The sequence below is a fragment of the Pipistrellus kuhlii genome, unplaced genomic scaffold, assembly GCF_014108245.1.
Source record: "Pipistrellus kuhlii isolate mPipKuh1 unplaced genomic scaffold, mPipKuh1.p scaffold_m20_p_3, whole genome shotgun sequence".
NCBI lineage: Eukaryota > Metazoa > Chordata > Mammalia > Chiroptera > Vespertilionidae > Pipistrellus > Pipistrellus kuhlii.
In genome coordinates this window covers 106,769,573-106,787,474 of record NW_023425529.1, presented here as the reverse complement: position 1 = coordinate 106,787,474, position 17,902 = coordinate 106,769,573, and the positions used below count along the sequence as shown (strand labels likewise).

Genomic DNA, 17,902 nt, shown 5'->3' with positions numbered 1-17,902 from the left:
GGCTAGAAATTTGTAACTTTATGTAACTGGTATTAATTTTTCAAAGTAGCTTTTGGATATTTTTCTGTACACAAAAGCAGAACAATACCTACATTGGTACTCAGATTTTAACTAAGTAACTAATGGAAGGTTTATTTAATTCCAGCCAAAACTCCTCCACGTATAAGTCAGGTCTGGTCCTCAAGACAGTGGAGGGTATTGAACTAGGTGAGCTCAGAAGTCAACTATTGAACTGGGTGAGCTCAAGACCAGGGAGACAGTTCTGAGGGCTCTCACCCATGGTATTCCAAGATAAGTCCTCTTTACTCAGGGCTCTCCCAGATCCATGGAAATGGGGTCTGTCCCATCCCCTCAGTGGTCTTCTGCACCTCCAGGCTGAGCCCTACCTGAAGCAGTGACCCCAGACCCATATTCCTTCTCCTCCCAAGACTGGAGCCGGTTAAAGTGGTTAGTAATTCTTCAGGCAAATGACCAACTGGCTACTTGTCAGGTTGTTTCCACATCTGAAAATGCAAACCTGTAGTGACTCATTCTTTACAACATATATATTGCATCCAATTCAGTGAAAAATGCTTCTTTAAATGACGTATTTATTGTGCATCTATCAAGTTGTCCTATCTTTAGGTCCTCCTTTTTCTGCATCTGTCTTTTGAATAGTAAGCACTTCAAAGACAGGATTTTTTTTTTTAATTTAATATTTTTACTGTCTTTTCAACCACCCAAGAAAGCCCACACAGAATCCTGGCCAGGAGGGCACCTGAGGACATAATGAGTAGCCATAGTGAGTTCTTGACGTATTCCTGGAAGGTTTCTTACTAACCCAAACTGTGAGGTGCTGTTCTAAATTCCATTTGCTAAGTAGAGGCACTGTTATGACAAATCTCCACAGCCAGCATTTCTCCCCAGTGAGGAAGATTTATGGAGAAGATTAGATCTGTCTTTGCTGTTCAGAATCTACAATGACGATGACGTCCGTGTGTTGTAAGGAGGGCTGGATGGAGAGCTTGTTCAGCCTGGGCCTTTGTTCTGCAGGCCAGTTAGTTGATCTCTTCTGAGGTAGGCAGCCTTGTTTCTGGCATAAGCATTACAAAATATACTCAATAGTTCTCTGTTTAAATGTTGTTAGCAGATAATACTGTCAGAGGAAACTTATGTGAGCCAAAACAATGGTTAGAAATGAGAATTCAAATAAAAAGCAGGTTTTGTTATTAAAACAGATTTTCAGATAAGAACAAAGTAAAAAATTATTGAGAGAGGAACATGGCAATAGAAACTCATTCTTCAAAATTTCCATTTTCCAGACAAAGGTCAATTGAAAGAGAACTTCAGTGTATTTTGGCCAAAATAATTGTATAAAGCAAGGGGCGGGGAGTGAATGCTAATCTAATTAACACAGTGGGGTGTCAGAGAAAGGGAAAAGAATATTCCTATGTGCTAGCTCTGCCTCTCCCTTTTCTCAGTGCAGATTTTACAATGCACAGTTTTCTGTCTCAGTTTTCACAGTTTTTTTCTAAATCACAGATTCTTGGAGCTAGACTTGCAAGAGATTTTACATCACAGAGAGTAAGAAAGAAGGTTTTTCACGTTTTGAAGAGTATATAGTCATGAAAAGATATACTTCGGAATGTCACTTTTAGTAGCCAAAAAAATAGGTGCACACCCAGGCACAAGAGAAATAAAAACTAGGCATACGAGGAAATCAGGAAGTTGGCCTAAAACAGCTGTTCCTGTTCTGTCTACCCGTTAAAATCACCTGGGGAGCTTTTCAGCTGTTGCCGGGGACCCACCTGGAAATTGTTTCAATTGCCATGGAGTGGGGGCTCTCTTTTAAAGCTTCCAGGTGATTCTTATGTGCAGCCAGGATTGCAAATTACTGGCCTACATAATACAGTAAGTTCTCTCATTTCTGCTCCTCTTGGCACGTATTTGCCAGGACTCTGCCAGCATCTGTCCTGGCAAATACATGTATTCACTGGCCCTGAAGAGGGTGTGGGGCTGCAGTTGAGGGCAGCCAGGAGAGGACCATGATGACTGGCGGTAATGTAACCTTGGCCAAGTCCACTGGCATTGCCTCATATTAAGTACGGTTCCTTTTTTGATATGGGAAGCTAGCTCAGCCTGGCAATAGCACTACCTTGGAGTTTTGATAATCCAGATTTGTTTATTTTATAATATCATGTCATCTGCAAATAGTGATGTTTTTACTTCTTTCTTTCCCATTTGGATGCCTTTTCTTTCTTTGTGTTGCTGACCTGCCCTGGCTGGGATTTCTCATACTATGCTGAATAAACATGGGTAAAGTGGGCATCCCTCTCTTGTTCCTGATCTTAGAGGAAAAGATTTCAGTATTTCACTATTGAGGATGGATGTTAGCTGTGGGCTTGTCATTTATGTCCTTTATTATGTTGTGGTACATCCCCTTTATACTCTTCTTGTTGATTTGCAAATGTGGAACCATCCATACATCCTGGGAATACATTTTACTTGATCAGGACATATGGTTCTTTTAGTGTAATGTTGGATTCAGTTTTCTAGCAGTTGAGGAATTTTTCATCTATGTTTATCATGGATAATTGGCCTATAATTTTTTTTTATCAAGTGCCTTTGTCTTTGGTTTTATATATCAAGGTAATGGTGGCCTCATAAAATGAATTCGGAAGGATTCCCTTCTCTTCTACTTTTAGTAGAGTTTAAGAAGGATTGGTATTAATTCTTCCTTAAGTGTTTGGTAGAAGTCACCAGTGAAAACATCTGATCCTAGACTTTTGTTTATTAGTAGGTTTTTGATTACTGTTTCAATCTCCTTACTACTAATTGGTCTATTCAGATTTTCTGTTTCTTCATGGTTCTATTAGTAGATCATATGGTTTTTTGTTTGTTTTTGTTTTTTTTGTGTGTTTTTTTTCCCCCAGAATTTATCCATTTCCTAGGTTGTTCAATTTCTTGGCCTATGATTGCTTTATAGTTGTCTCTTATGATCCTTATTATTTCTGTGGTATCCATATTAATGTTTCTTCTTCAAGTTCTCTTTTTTCTTGGTGAGTTTAGCTAAAGGTTTGTTAATTGTGTTTATCTTCAAAAGATCAGTTTTTAGTTTTATTGATCTTTTCTATAGTCTTTCCTATGTAATTTATTTATTTGTGCTTTGATCCTTGTTATTTCCTTTTTTCTGTTATTTTGGTATTAATTTGTTCTTATTTTTCAAGGTTCTTGAGATGTAAACTGAGTTTGTTTACTGAGGTCTAGTTTTGTAATGGTAGGCGTTTATTGCTATGAACTTTCCTCTTAGAACTGCTTTTGCTGCATCTCATAAGCTTTGGTGTGTTCTATTTACATTTGTCTCAAAGTATTTTTTAAGTTTTGTCTTTGACCCATTAGTTTTTCAGTAGCATGTTATTTACTCTCCACATGTTTGAATTTTTTTAGTTTTTCTCCTGTATTTAATATTTAGTGTTATAACATTACTAGAAGCCTGATGCATGAAGATTTATGCTAGAATGGGCTTTCCTTTCCTGGCTGCCATCACTGCCTTTCCACTCCAGCCCAGGCCCTTTCCACTCTGGCCCCGTCTTCCCATCACTCAGCACCTGTGTTTGCAAATTAACTGCCATCTTTGTTGGGTTAGATTGCATATCACTCCTGATTGGCTGGTGGCGTAGTGGAGGTACGGTCAATTTTAATGTTGGTTTGTTATTAGGTAAGATTGTCAGAAAAGATGCTTGATATGATTTTTTTTTAAATCAATCTTTATTGTTCATATTGTTACAAAGGTTCCTCATTTCTTTCCCCCTCCACCAGGTTCCCACCCCACCCTCTGCCCCCTCCCCATCCCCCATTGTCCTCATTTATACGTGCAGTTTATGTTCAGTCTCTTCCTCCCTCCCTTTCCCCGATAGTAAATCCCTTTTCAGATAGTAAATCAGTTACTTAGCATTTTCTCATATCAATAATACCACCACATGCCCAATGATACATTTCACACAAAAGACATTTCCAAATAGGCCAACCAGCCTCATCCAGGCCCCACCCAAGGCACTCACAGATCAACACCCCAGCCCTATACTAACTCAACACATCCAGATCTAAGTCTTCATCACTTGATTCAGCAGACCCTCAAGTTCCCACAAAAGTTTCCAGCCATGTCTGAGAGGCAGCCGTGGGGCAGGGGCAGGCGAGAAGCGAGCTGTTCCGGGCCTGGCTGCTCCAGGCCTGGCCTCTGTTGCTCTGGTTTGTTCCACAACCAGCTGCTCCGGGTCTGGTCACCACCGCTCCCAACCTAGTTGCTCTGGACCTAGCAGCTGCTGCTCCGGGCCTGGCCGCACCAGACCCGGCTGCTCCCAGCCTGGCCGCTCCCAGCCTGGCAGCTGCTGCTCTGGGCCTGGCCACACCCGACCCGGCTGCTCTGGGCCTGGCTGCTCCGGGCCCGGCCGCTCCCAGCCTGGCAGCCGCTGCTTCGGGCCTGGCCGCACCAGACCCTGCTGCTCCAGGCCTGGCCGCTCCCAGCCTGGCAGCCGCTGCTCCGGGCCTGGCCGCTCCCAGCCTGGCAGCCGTGCTCCGGGCCTGGCCGCACCAGACCCGGCTGCTCTGGGCCCAGCTGCCCCGGGCCCGGCCGCTCCAAGTCTGGCCGCTCCCAGCCTGGATGCTCCGGGCTTGGCTACTGCTGTTCTGGACCTGGCTGCTCCCAACCCGGCTGCTCTGGGCCCGGCTTCTCCAGGTCCGGCCACTCCGGGTCTGGGTATTCCTGGACTGGCCACCCTGGGCTTGGCTGCCTCCGCCTCAGGCCTGGCTGCCCCTGCCCCAGGTCTGGCTGCTCCAGTGCTGGCTGTTGTTGCTCTGGTTCTGGCTGCTGCTGCTCTGGGCCTGGCCGTTGCTGCTCCGGGCCCGGTTGCCATTGCTTTGTGCCCGGGCACTCTAGGCCTGGCCACCACTGTTCCAACATTCTGTCCTTTTTTTTTTTTAAACGCATTTATGTTGCAATGTTGGCTGGTGAGTTGAGTTCTGACTTAGTCTTTGATTTTTCAAGATCTTCTTTGTATTCTTTCTTAAGTAATTTTACTATCTTTTGCTCTCACTTGATTTCTTCACATTGAGAACTTTGTTTTCTTCCTCCTTGTCCTGGGAGCTCAGCAGGTTGGCCTGTGGCACCCCTTTGTTCTCCGCGGGCTCACACGCTGCTCCAGCCTGTTGCCGGGGGTCAGCGCCACCCAGGAAGTAGCCCCCAGCCTTGGCTCCGTTGCCCGCACTGAGAGGTCGAAGGCTCAGGGGCACCCCCCCGCCCTGGGGGCCCCGTCGCCCGGCTCCCTGCCGGCGCCCAGCTGGCTGGTGTCTGGCAGGGGCTCCTGCTCCCTGTCGCATTCCTCCAGTCTGGAGCTTTTTTTTTTTTTCTCCTTCCCACTAGGGGAATCTAGGATCAGAGTCAACATTCAGTCCTCTGCACGCAAAGTGCGCGCGACTCCGGGGGCCCTGCTTTTCGCTGCTCGCTTGGGATTCCGCCTCACAGCCCCGTCTCCCCCGCCGGAGCCTGGGTCCCCAGGGTCTGGCTCATAATTGTGGGTCAGCGCTGCTGGTTCGGGGGTTTAGCCCAGGCTGGGGGTTTTATTTCCTTCCTGCTAGGGAACACCAGGCAGCACCCAGCCCTCTCCTCCTCTCCTGCTGCGACCTCTCCGCGCGCGCGCAGCATGTCTCCGTACCTTAGGCTTTTTTTCAGCTCCTCTGATTTTCCTTCTGGGTTTCTCTTTCCTTCTTGTTGTAGAATTTTTAGTCAGTCAACTACATGTAGCTCTGGGCGATGTCCACTCTACATTTTGGTTGTATTCCATTGAAATTGTGTGCTGCTGCGGTTAGGTGTCTACCCGAGCAGCCATCTTGGATCCCCCTCTTGATATGATTTTAATCTTCTTAATTTATCTTGTTTTGTGGCCTAATATATAATCTATATTGGAGAATGCTTAATGTGCATTTGAGATGGGATTTTCTATATATAACAGCATAGCTTTGGCAAACTCTACATAATTTTACTTCTTCCTTACTCCTATGGATGTCTTTAATTTCTTTTTCCTGCTTAATTTTTTTGGCTGGTATTTCCAGGCATAATTTCTACACTAAATAGAAATTATGAGAGGGACAGGAATTCTGTCTTGTTCCTGATTCTAGAGGGAAAGATTCTAACTTTTCACCATTCATTGTCATGTTAGCTGTGGGCTTGTCATATATGGCCTTTATTATGCTGAAGTAACTTACTTATATGCCAACTTTTTTGAGTGATTTACCTTGAAAAATATATTTTTTCAAATGCTTTTTTTCTAAATATATTGAGATGACCATGTGATTTTTTTTTTTCTTTCATTCTGTTAATGGGGATGTATTACATTTGTTGATTTATGTATGCTGATCCATTCTTGCACTACAGGGATAAATCATACTGATCATGATGAATCATCCTTTTAATATGCTGTTGAATTTGGTTTGCCATATTTTTTTTTGAGAATTCTGGCATCTATATTCATCAGTGATATTGGTCTATAATTTTCCTTTCTGGTGTTGTCTTTAAATGGTTTTGTATCAGGGCAGTACTGGCCTCATAAAATGTGCTTGGGAGTATTCCCTCTTCAGTTTTTGGGAAGAGTTTGAAAAGGATTGGAGTTAATTCTTTAATGTTTACTAAAATTTAACAATAAAATGATCTGATCCTGGGATTTTGGGGCAAAAGAGAGTTGATGAATGATTTAAATATCCTTACTTCATTATTGGTCTGTTTTGATTTTTTTTTTTTTTTCTTCATGATTTGGTCTTGGTAGGTTATGTTTCTAAACATTTTCCATTTCTTCTGTTTTCCACTTTATTGGCATAAATTGTTATAATGGTCTCTCATATTTCTTTGTATTTCTTTGCTATCAGTTGTAATCTTTCATTTCTGATTTTATTTATTTGAGTTTATTTGAGTTTTTGCTCAGTTTATCTTTTCAAAGAACCAGCTTTTAGTTTTATTGATTTTTGTTTGTTTTTCTGGTCACTACTTCACTTATTTCTGCTCTGATCTTTGTTGTTGTCTTTCTTCTGTTAAATTTGCACTTACTTTTCTTTCTGGTTCATTAAGGTATAAATTGAGATTGTTTATTTGAGATGTTTATCATTATAAACTTTTCTCTTAGAACTGCTTTTACTATATCTCATAGATTTTTATAAATTGTGCTTCTATTTTCATTTCTTACAAGATATTTTTATGTCCCTTTTGATTTCTACTTTGACCCATTAATTTTTCCTGAGTATATTATTTAATCTTCAAATATTTGTGAATTTTCCAGCTTTCCTCATGTTAATTTAAAAAATACTTGTTATGATTTCAGTCTTAAGTTTGCTAAGACGTGTTATGTGATCTGTCCTGGAGTATGTATTGTGTGGATTTGAGAATAATGTATTCTCTGCTGCTATGGTAAAGTGTCATTGTCATTGTCATTTTTCCTCATTGATTTTCTTTCTGAATGATCTATACATCATTGAAAGTAGCATATTGAAGTGCCCTACTATTATTTCTTTACTGCCTATTTTCTTCAGATCTGTTAATAATTGTTTAATATTTTAGATTCTCCAATGCTGGGTAACTATATGTTTACAGCTATATTCTCCTGATGAATTGTCCCCTTTATTATTATATCACTGGAGGCCCAGTGCATTAAATTCATGCATGGGGGAGGAGGGGACCTGTCCATCAGCCCAGCCTGCACCCTCTCCAATCTGGGACCCCTCAAGGGATGTCCCATTGCCCATTTAAATGGGCAGTCAAACATCCCTCTCACAATCCAGGACTGCTGACTCCCAACTGCTTGCCTGTCTGCCTTCCTGATTGCCCCTAACTGCTTGTGCCTGCCAGCCTGATCACCCCCTAACCACTCCCATGCCAGCCTGATTGATGTCTAACTGCTCCCCTGACAGCCTGTTTTCCCCAGCTTCCCTCCTCTGCCGGCCTGGTCACCCCTAACTGCCCTCCCCTGCAAGGTTGATCACCCCCAACTGCCCTCTCCCTTGAAGACCTGGTCTCTCCCAACTGCCCTCCCTACTGGCCATCTTGTGGCAGCCATCTTGTGTCCAATGGGGGCAGGATCTTTGACCACATGGGGGTAGCCATCTTGTGTGTTGGAATGATGATCAATCTGCATATTATTCTTTTATTAGATAAGACTAGTAGTCCTGTGCACAAAATTCATGCACAGGTGGGGTCCCTAGGCCTGGCCAGTGATCAGGGCCAATGGGGGCCTTCCAGCTGCCAACCAGGGCTTTCCTTCCTTTTCTGGCTGCCAGCTGCCAGCTGGGGTCTTCCTTCCTGCCAGCTGCTGGCTGCTAGCTGGGGCCTAACTGACGGGAGGAGGGACCAGGGAGATTGGCCGGCCACAGGAGGTTGGCTATGGGAGCTTTCTGACCACCAGGGGGCAGCTCCTGCATTGAGCATCTTCCCCCTAGTGGTCATTGTGCATCATAGAGACCAGTCATTCCAGTTGCTTAGGCTTTTATGTATATAGATGATCCTCTTTGTCTTGTATTATAATTTTTTACTTAACATCATTTTTGTCAGATGTCTATTATAGTTTTTACTTAACATTTTTTATTTAACATCATTTTCTACACTAATAAAAGAGAAAGTGGAAATCGACAGTTCCTTTATGAGACCCACCAGCCAATCAGGAGTGAGTATGCAAATTAACCCAACAAAGATGGTGGGTTGATTTGCATATGCAGGCATCGAGCAGCAATGCTAGCATCATCACCACAGTGATGATGCAGGCATTTTACACTGCCCCAGCTCTCAGGGCCTCTGGGCAGAGTGGGAAGGCAGGCCCAGATTGGGAAAAGGTGTCTCCGGGGCTGGAGCAGAAAGGTGGTGCAGGCAGCCAGGGAAAGGAAGGCCCATTCTTGCACAAGTCTTCCTGCATCTGGCTTCTAGTGTAATTACAACTACCCAAGCTCTCTTTGCTTTCATTTGCTGTAAATATCTTTTACCATCCATTCACATTCAGCCTGTGAGTGTTCCTAATGATTAAGTTAACCTCTTGTAGGCAACATGTACTAGTAGATGGGTCATGTTTTATCCATTCAGCCAATCTATGTCTTAATTCAATAAGTTAACACATTTACATTTAAAGTAATTTTTAATAGCTGAGGACTTATTATCACCATTTTGTTAACTGATTTCTGATTGTTTTGTAATTCTTTAGTTCTTCTTTTTGCTATTTTTCTTTGTAGTTAATGTTTTTTTTTAATAGTGGTTTAATTTTTTTTCTCTTTATCATTTGTGAATCTTCTCTGGGTTTTTGCTCTGTGCTTACTAACAGGCTTTTTATAATACATCTTATAGTTATAACAAAATGCATAAGAAAGTTCTACCTGTTTACTTGCCTGGCCCTGCAATTTATGTAGATATCCAAAATTACATCTTTTTATATTATGTTCATTAACATAATATTATAGCTAATTATTTAACCACATTCTTCTTTCTTGGCCAATGTGCCAGATTTTAGTGATTTACACACCACCATTGGAGTATTAAAGTATTTTAAATTTGACTATATGTTTACCTTTACCAGTGTATTTTATATTTCAATAGATTTTCATGTTACTAATTAGCAACTTTTTTGTTTCAGCATAAAGAATTCCCTTTAGCATTTCTTACAGGGCAGAACTAGTGATGATAAATTTCCTCAGCTTTTGTTTGAGTAAATATCTCTCCTTTAATTCTGAATGACACTTTGCTGGGTAAAATATTTTTGGATGAGTTTCTTTTTTTTTTTTTTCTTTGACCACTTTGACTATATCACCCCAGTCTCCTGCCTGCCTGCAAGGTTTCTACTGAGCAATCTGCTGAAAGCCTTACCGGGATTTACTTGTATGTGATGATTCTTTCTGTCTTGCTGCTCTCAAGATTCTCTTTTTGTTCTTAATTTTTGAGAGTGATTACATTGTGTCTTAGTGAAGATCTCTTTGGGTTAAAGTTCTTTGGGGAGTTTTGAGCTTCCTATACTTGGAAGGCCATACCTCTCCCCAAATTTGGGAAGTTTTCAGCCATTATTTCTTTAAGTTAGATTTCTGGCTCTTTCTGTTTCTTTCTTTTCTCCTTCTGAGACTCCCTAAATAAAGATATTGAGGTTTCTATTACATGTTCCACTGTTCAGATAGGCTTTCCTCGTTCTTTTTCATTCTAATTTTAAAATTGGTATTCTTGCTTAAATTGTTGCTAATTATTTGTCAGCTATTTCTAAGATTTACTCATTGAACTATGGCAAGGAATATTTGATTTTTGAAATTCTTAAATTGGTGATATTTAATCAACTTCTGATGATCCTGGGTTAATATAAACAACAGTTCAGTCTACCCCTGTATTTTACAGTCAGTGACATAGTGTTTCATAAATTATACTGAAAATAGTCAGGGGGAAATGCCGAGCTTATACATGAAAGTATAAATCTCACTGGTAAACGTAAATGTATAGCAAAATTCAGGGTAACAATATCGCAAAGGTGATTAATCGCTTATAAAGTTAGTATGGGAGCTAAAAATCAATGGAAAAATATCCTCAGGTAAGGATTAGCAAAAAAAAAAAATAATAAGTTTTTGAAAGCCTCATGGTCTCACAAAGCAAACACCTATAGCATACACACAAAGAGAAATAGAAAGAAATCTAAGCACACCGCTGTCAGCCATCAACCCCACACCAGTGAGTCCCCAATTTGGGGTGTGGGAAAGGGGGAGACAGACTTTATTCACGGCTGTAGAACAGGTCAGGTTTAGAGTAGTTCAACTGTGATACATTTAGCTTTGGAACAGCATGGCTATGAGACAGCTCAGTGGTGATACAGGTCCATTGTGATGTAGCACAGCTGTGGAGGGCATCCTGGGCAAAGTGGCCTGGTGTTACAGCTCCACTCAGGTCCAGGGAGACAGTTCCAGCCGCAGTGTTACAGCCCAGGTGGTGGTGCAGCCGGGGAAATGCACCTTTAATGGACACTGAGCCTATGCTCCACCAAGACAGAGGGGAAGCTGGCTTGTATGGAGAAGAGTGCCTGCCCAGGCCCTGATTGGTCTACTCCCATGCAAACAAGGACTCCAAATCCTCACAAAAGTGCTCCCCAAAAAGCAATGCCCTAATTGGCCAGTGAAGATTCAAATGAGGATATAGCTGTGTGTGCAGTCCCAACTGGCTGGGGCAGGTTTTCAGTTCAGTGACTGATTCTCTGTAAGGGTCCGCTCAAATGTCAGGAACTCAATGCCAGAAGACAGGCAGCGCAGTGCAGTTTTCCCCTGAGGTGCCGAGAACATGCAGTCCCCTGCTTAGCAATAACTAAGAGACTCTGTTTATAAATTTGAGCCAAATAGCCACCAGGAATCCTCAACAGCCTTCCAGGGAGGAGGGCACGGGGCGCTGTTTCACTCTGGAAAGGTCCCCTAGGGAAGAGTTTCCTGGAACATCCACCATGATTCCTCCTCAGCATCTAGTTGTGTTCCTGTCAAGTCAGACAAGCAGCCACCGCCAGGGTAGGACACAGAAAGAAACCCGGTCCTTTGCATGTGCAAGTTGTCTTTCTTCCTCAGGGAAAAGCTGGAGAATACTGCCCGATGCCTCCCACATGATCCCACGCCAGTCCTGGGCCCAGATTGGGATGGGGGTGTGGAATCTCTGCAGCCACCCTCCTCCAGCTCCCTGCCCCACACTCTTGCCGTTACCACCAGCCTCTCCGTGCCAGCTGGAATCCCTCCTGCCCAGCAGCTACCTCCACAGTGCACACGGGCACCTCTATGTGGAAAAAACACCAGGTGCCTTCGCTCTCCATAGCAGAAGAATTTAGGGTTTATTTGGACTCCTGATGTGGTCAAAATAAGACAGAGCAGAGGCAGCTTTCTGTTAACCAAGCACAGTGATAAAAATCTACAGAACCACCAACTACTCATCCTCAGCCAGTTGTTCCCGATTTCTCTGCCCTGGCCGTGGGAAAGCTCAGATGTCCCTGAGCAGTTCCTTGCAGTTCTTTGGCTTTTTGCTTCCCGTGAGGCGATACCCACAGAGGTTCCTTTTTCAGGCAGATGGACACTGCACGGCTGCTCACCTCAGGCATGCTCCTCGAATAAGACTCTGAAGTCATAGGCTCACATACCTAACAAGTCAGAAAACGCCTTTGGAGGACCCAGGCCCCTGGGGGAAATAAGACATCTAACTACCAAACGCTGTCCCTCTGGAACATCCTTCTCTAAGAGCCGCATGCCATGTTTTCCTCTTTTGTTTAGCCCACTTCATTCTTTCTCCTGCAATCCACAGCCACAGCTCTGGCCATGCCACCGTCTTACTTTCAAACCTTCCCAGGTTTTAAATTGCAGGTGCTTCTATTTGCATGGGATTCAGGGCCCCCCGTGACATGACTCCTCTCACTTCCCAGGCCTTCCTCCTGGTTCATGCCTGCAGCCTCTGCTCAGGCTGCTTCTGTGCCTGACTGCCCTTCATGCTGTCCCCACTGCCCTCCAGTGGCAAACACCTCCTCCAGGTCCGCGGTTTTATCCAAGCAGGACTTTTTCTACCTTTCCCCATGCTGCCTCACTCCGCTTTAAAATCAGGACTTTTTCTACCTTTTCCCATGCTGCCTCACTCCTCTTTAAAATCAACCACTTCCCTCTTTGTGCCCCAGCATGCCTCATCTACTGCTACTCACTTTGTCATCATGGCTCACTTTACTGCACTTCAGCATTGTACTGTCCATTGTTGGGGCTAAGACCATGTCTTATTCAAAATTATCTGTGCCTGGCCCTCTGGACCCTTTTCACATCAAAGAGCACATCGAAATGATAATGATAATATTTATGTGGTTAAGAGGCTGCTAGTGTAAAAGATTAATATCTTAGCACACCTCTAATAACCCATTTAAAGCTTAAACACACCAGTTGAAAAGTTCTGCATACAAGACGTGCAGTTAATGTTTATTGAAAGAATGAGTCAATCGGTCTGTTTATAGGATTAAGAGATATATGGAATTAGGCAAATAAAGATCTTATAAATAAATGAAAGGAATGGTCATATAAAAGAGACATAATTAAGACTGAATTTGGCCCAGCTGGTGTGGCTCAGTGGTTGAGTGTCGACTTATGAACCAGGAGATCATGATTCAGTTTTGGTCACGGCACATGCCTGGTTTGTGCTTGGTCTCCCGTGGAGGGCGTGCAGGAAGCAGCCAATCAATCATTCTCTCTCATCATTGATGTTTCTATTTATCCTTCCCTCTCCCTTCCTCTCTGAAATCAATAAAAATATATATTTTTTAAATTAAAGATTAAATATGATCCCAGCAGTAGGGAAGATATTTTATCTGTTCCTCTCCTGGAAATATCTAATTTCTCATCAAGATAAGCTCCTCATTCATTCAATTTAATTTTAGAGCCAGCTTTTTCAAATTGAGCATACAGAATAATCAATTTGTAGGTGTCAAAAGTTCCCTACTTTGCCCATTTCATGTGCCCTTATTTCCCCCCTGATAGCATGTTTAGTTAAATTTTCCATTTCTATAGGTACTTGCAAGTTGAAATTTCATACAAACCGTACATGTATTCTGTGGGAGTATTAACGAGGGGCTGGGATTCTTGGCCTTTCGATCTTAGAGGTACAATTTTCCATTTTATTTTTAATCTTTTTTTGGATATCTGCAAATTCTGAGCAAGTTTTCTAGGGATGTTATGTAGTGGGTCAAACTGTTCTGCTTATTGGGTTGAGTTCCACAAGGCTTTCATCCCTCCAGTTATATTCAATCCTCTTACATGCCTCAGTTTCTCTCCCAGCTGTCCAAAACAATTGGAAGGGCATTGGGAGCTGTCAACCTGGATGTTATGGGTACTCCCCTGGATGAGCCTGTTAGTTTAATTACAGTTGAGTTGGAAATTCCCAGTGGGGCTCCTGCAGAATGACCTCTGACACCTCCACAAAGGTTCTTAGTAACCTAAGAACACCTGAGATTTGGGCTGGAGGGAGGATGTGCCCTTTTACTTCAGAGCTGAATGAGTTCAGCTCTCATTTATAAAGCAAAGGGTTTTTGCTCAGACTCTCAGAAAGAAATTCCAATTGAAAAGCCCAATCAAAACCTGTCACAGGTTTCAACTCCTATCCTTTAGTGCCCCCTCTAGGAATTTCTAAGAGCAGCTCAAATGAAGTCAGACCCTCTACCAAAAGCACCGGAGGTCCTGGATCCAAGAGATACCTCACCCAAGTTCACCCGATGCAGCTGGGAGCCGGCAGGGCTCAACCAGCCCTTTCTGGATCCAAGCACGGGCTCTGGGTCTGCAAATTGGTCTTGGGTGAGCTTCTTTGGAATCCTGCCAACTATACCAAGAAAGATTCATAACTGTGAAGAATTTTTGTGAGTTTATTCTAGCCTAACTGTCAACAAATGCCAGGAAGCAGACTCAACGGATTTAAATAATGCTCCAAAGAATGGCAGTTTTTGCACTTTCTACAAAATTACAATCAAAGGAGGTGTTAAGTGGGTTACATGAAATCCATTGGTGATAGATTAGGGAGGTGGGAGAAAGCAAAGTGGGAAACCTCTGGGATTGGATTACCAGGTAAAAGTAAAATGATGGACACCCACCCCTTTTACTTAAGTAGGTGCAGGACAGTTAACAGTCAGCAATTAACTCAGTAACAATGAGGGGATTTGTGTCTCCACAGAGCAGTGCCTGCTTTGAGAGGTTCAGGAAAAGGGAAATTATGTTTACATTCCAAAGATGTGTTATTGTAGATGCAAAAAGACAACAGGCTCAGTTAGGGTAAAGATTGACCTAGAACATGACTACCCACTGTAAACTGCCTTTAGTTTTTTTGTTTGTTTGTTTTTGTGTGTGTGTTGTTGTTTTTTTAAGTTTAATTTCAGACCATCCTTTGTGGTTATTTTAGGCCTCTGAGTTCGTAAGGCTGCCACGGAGGCCTCCCCTGAGCTTGTCAGGTTTAGTTTGTGGCCCCTTTTCATCCAAAGTGGATTACATTGAACTAAATTTCCCAAGTGGCTGTGGAAAACCAGGATCCTGCTGAACAGGGAGGCAGGGTTGTTTGATGTCTAGTGAGGGGCTAGTATGTTAGCCTGCTGGGTGCCAGGAAACATCCCTTTTAGTAAACTGCAGTCAGAACCCTTTTCTTATAGCAGGGATTCATAAATCAGATCCTATACTAAATAGAACCAGATCCACTATCCCTAAATCTACTATTAAATTGAACCTTTGCATTGTAAGGTTGCCCTGTAGCTTGGGCTTTGAGCCAGGCCAGAGAAGAATCTGGGAGAAGCAGACAGGTGGAATGGAGGTCCCCACATTTGTGCAACAGAACGTTCCTGCTGAGCTGCAGGGAGCGCGGAGAACAGGAGGACAGGGCTGAGGCCTTAAGGCGCAACTGCTTGTCTACGCCCTCCGGGGCGTCCCAGGGATTAGTCAGTATTCACAGCTCCCTTCCCTGAGCAGTCTGAAAGGCAAAATATACAGGGATCCCTAATAGCAGGTAGATAAATGCTAATCTCCTGATAGCCCCTTACTCACTGAAGGTTTACCACCCTGCCATGGCCAGCCCTAGGATGTGTCCTGTGATCACAGGGGAACTGGAGTCACATCCCCTGTCCATCTGATCTGAGATTGTCTGTGCTTATCCCATCCTGGATGCTTCCACCCTCTCAGCAGTCACACTGCCAAGCAGTGCTGTGGTCAGAGGGAAGGAACCTTCAACCATCCTTGGTGCATTTAATGGTAATTCTTACCTCCTCTCAGCTGGCCCTCGTTTTGTAGCTAATCTGTTGAGCCCCTTCATGTGTACTTGTGACAAGGGGCTGTGTCTCCTCCTAGGTCCTGATTGGTTCCACCCCAAGCCCTGCTACCTCTGTCTTTGCTTTAGAGTTTGGAGAATGAAATGGATTGCTACGACATCGCTAGAAGTTTCCAGTTCTGAGGAAGTGTGTTTCAGGATGTATTTAACAATGAATCCACTTCCCAGGTGACTAGGGGTATGCCCTCTCCCCCCTGCAGGCACAAAGGGTGCACAGGAAGCTTCCTAAACCCAGCAGAGCTCACCACTCCTCGGAGCAGAAACCGCACTCCACGTCTTCCCCGAGCCGCACCGCACCGAGCCGTACTCCTGGCAGCGGCCAGCAGCCCCGACTGGACAGCCCACGCCTGGGGCCCAGCCAGGCGATCCTGCTAGCTGGGCACCAGCAGGAATTTGCCACACGAGCCAGCAGCCCTCCCAGCCTTCCCTGGTCTTTCCCAAGAAGCAAGTCCTTGTTTTGTTTGCCCACAGAAGACCCCGGCCCAGCCTCCTCGGCTGTACCCCTCGGCTTTTCAAACACAGGTGCCCCGGGGCACCAGCCATCGGAGCGGAGACACAGCCACCTCCTCTCCATTGATGACCTAGAGGGGTCCCAGGAGACAGATGTGGACACAGGCCTGCGGCTGTCCTCCTCGGACCTGTCTGTGGTCTCTGCGTATTCTGCGCCCAGTAGATTCTTTAGCGCCTTGGAGGCACCCCTCCCCTCCGAAAGATGTGGCAGCCACCGCTCCAAGCACAAAGGTTCCCGAGAAGGACTACTGCCCACTGGGAGTGCGGTGACCAGGGAGACCTCCTGGGCTTCCCTCCCTCCCTTCACGGAAGGGCCTTCCGGCTCCTTGGCAACAGCGGTTGCTGCTCCCCCAGCTTCTGGTGCCACCGCCCTCCCAGAGCCATCCTCCACGCTCCCTGGTGATGCTCCCTACGCCCAGCACACTGGCAGGCACGCCTCTCCATCCCCGGCGCTGGCTGGGCCCGGGGACAGTGACCCAGAGGAATTCTATATCTGAACTCCCTCCGCTCTGTTTTCTCAGACACACACGCTCAGCTTCCCAGGTCTGTCTGGAACCTAGTTATCTGTCCCCGCCCCCGTTCACCATGCCTCCCATTCTAGGGACTAGGTGGGAAAGTACTCGCATTTTTATGCCAATAACTTAAGTCGTAAAATATATTTTTTGAATTACTCAGTTCCATTTGAGATATGGTTTAGTGCATTTACACACATTAAATGCTCCATACAATTATAGTAGGTCCTCGAGTTATGTCGGAGATCCATTCCTATGGCAAGGTAACGAGATTTTCGCCGTAAGTCAGAACCCACCTACGTAAGGATCTACATCACTCACATGGAGCACACACACAGCAGTAATGAAGTGACACAGTAAAAAAAAATTAAAAGAAAGATAACAATTTCTGACCTTTACTTGTGGTAAATAAATAATAAATAAATAAAGCACATATGTACATATGTTGAAATGATGGAACTTTTTTTAAATAAGTAAATGAGAGATGGTGTAACCATGAAAGGATGTACGTTGAGTCCAACGTATCCCGAGGACTGCCTGTACTTGAAATGAAAAGAAAACCTAGTCAGCCAGAGCTGGTTTAGCCATTTTTCATGCTGTGAAGAACGAACAATTAAAACCAAAGTGTTGACTGTAGGGAAGATACTAAGTGACTTGTGTGAGAAACTAGTGCACAACAACAATGTGCAACCCAGGATTTCCCAGGGAGATTTATTACCAGGGAGCAGTGACCCTAATAATCTCCAAGTAGTGCTTAGAATGAAAAAGTCAGCTTGATAAGACAGCTGCAAACATCAATCAGACTACAGCCATATCACACTTAAATGTCTTGCAATGTCCAAAAATCTGGATTTACACTAAAGTGGCTAATATGCTTTATAAGGATTTAGCATGAGTAGCAGACTGTTGGTGCATTTAAAATCTGATTTCAGTTCCAAAATCTAGATTTGTATTCACCTTTCGACAATACTAATACAGTCACTGTAACAAGTGAGGGCTAGAAGGCCACTCCCCCACCTGGATTTATTTGGATCGCTGAGGATGAATTGTT

At 44.0% G+C, this 17,902-nt stretch overlaps 1 protein-coding gene across 2 annotated transcripts in view; it reads left to right on the top strand.

Moving 5' to 3' along the window:
- The window catches only part of FAM124A (family with sequence similarity 124 member A), a 66,890-nt gene extending 49,700 nt beyond the window's left edge, over positions 1 to 17,190 (top strand). For both annotated transcript variants that reach the window (XM_036457344.2, XM_036457346.2), the window contains one exon: positions 16,030 to 17,190. In XM_036457344.2, the coding sequence (XP_036313237.1) occupies positions 16,030 to 16,836 (807 nt within the window). In that variant the 3' untranslated portion in view covers positions 16,837 to 17,190. The remainder of the gene's footprint in view (positions 1 to 16,029) is intronic.
- Positions 17,191 to 17,902: the final 712 nt, after the last annotated feature.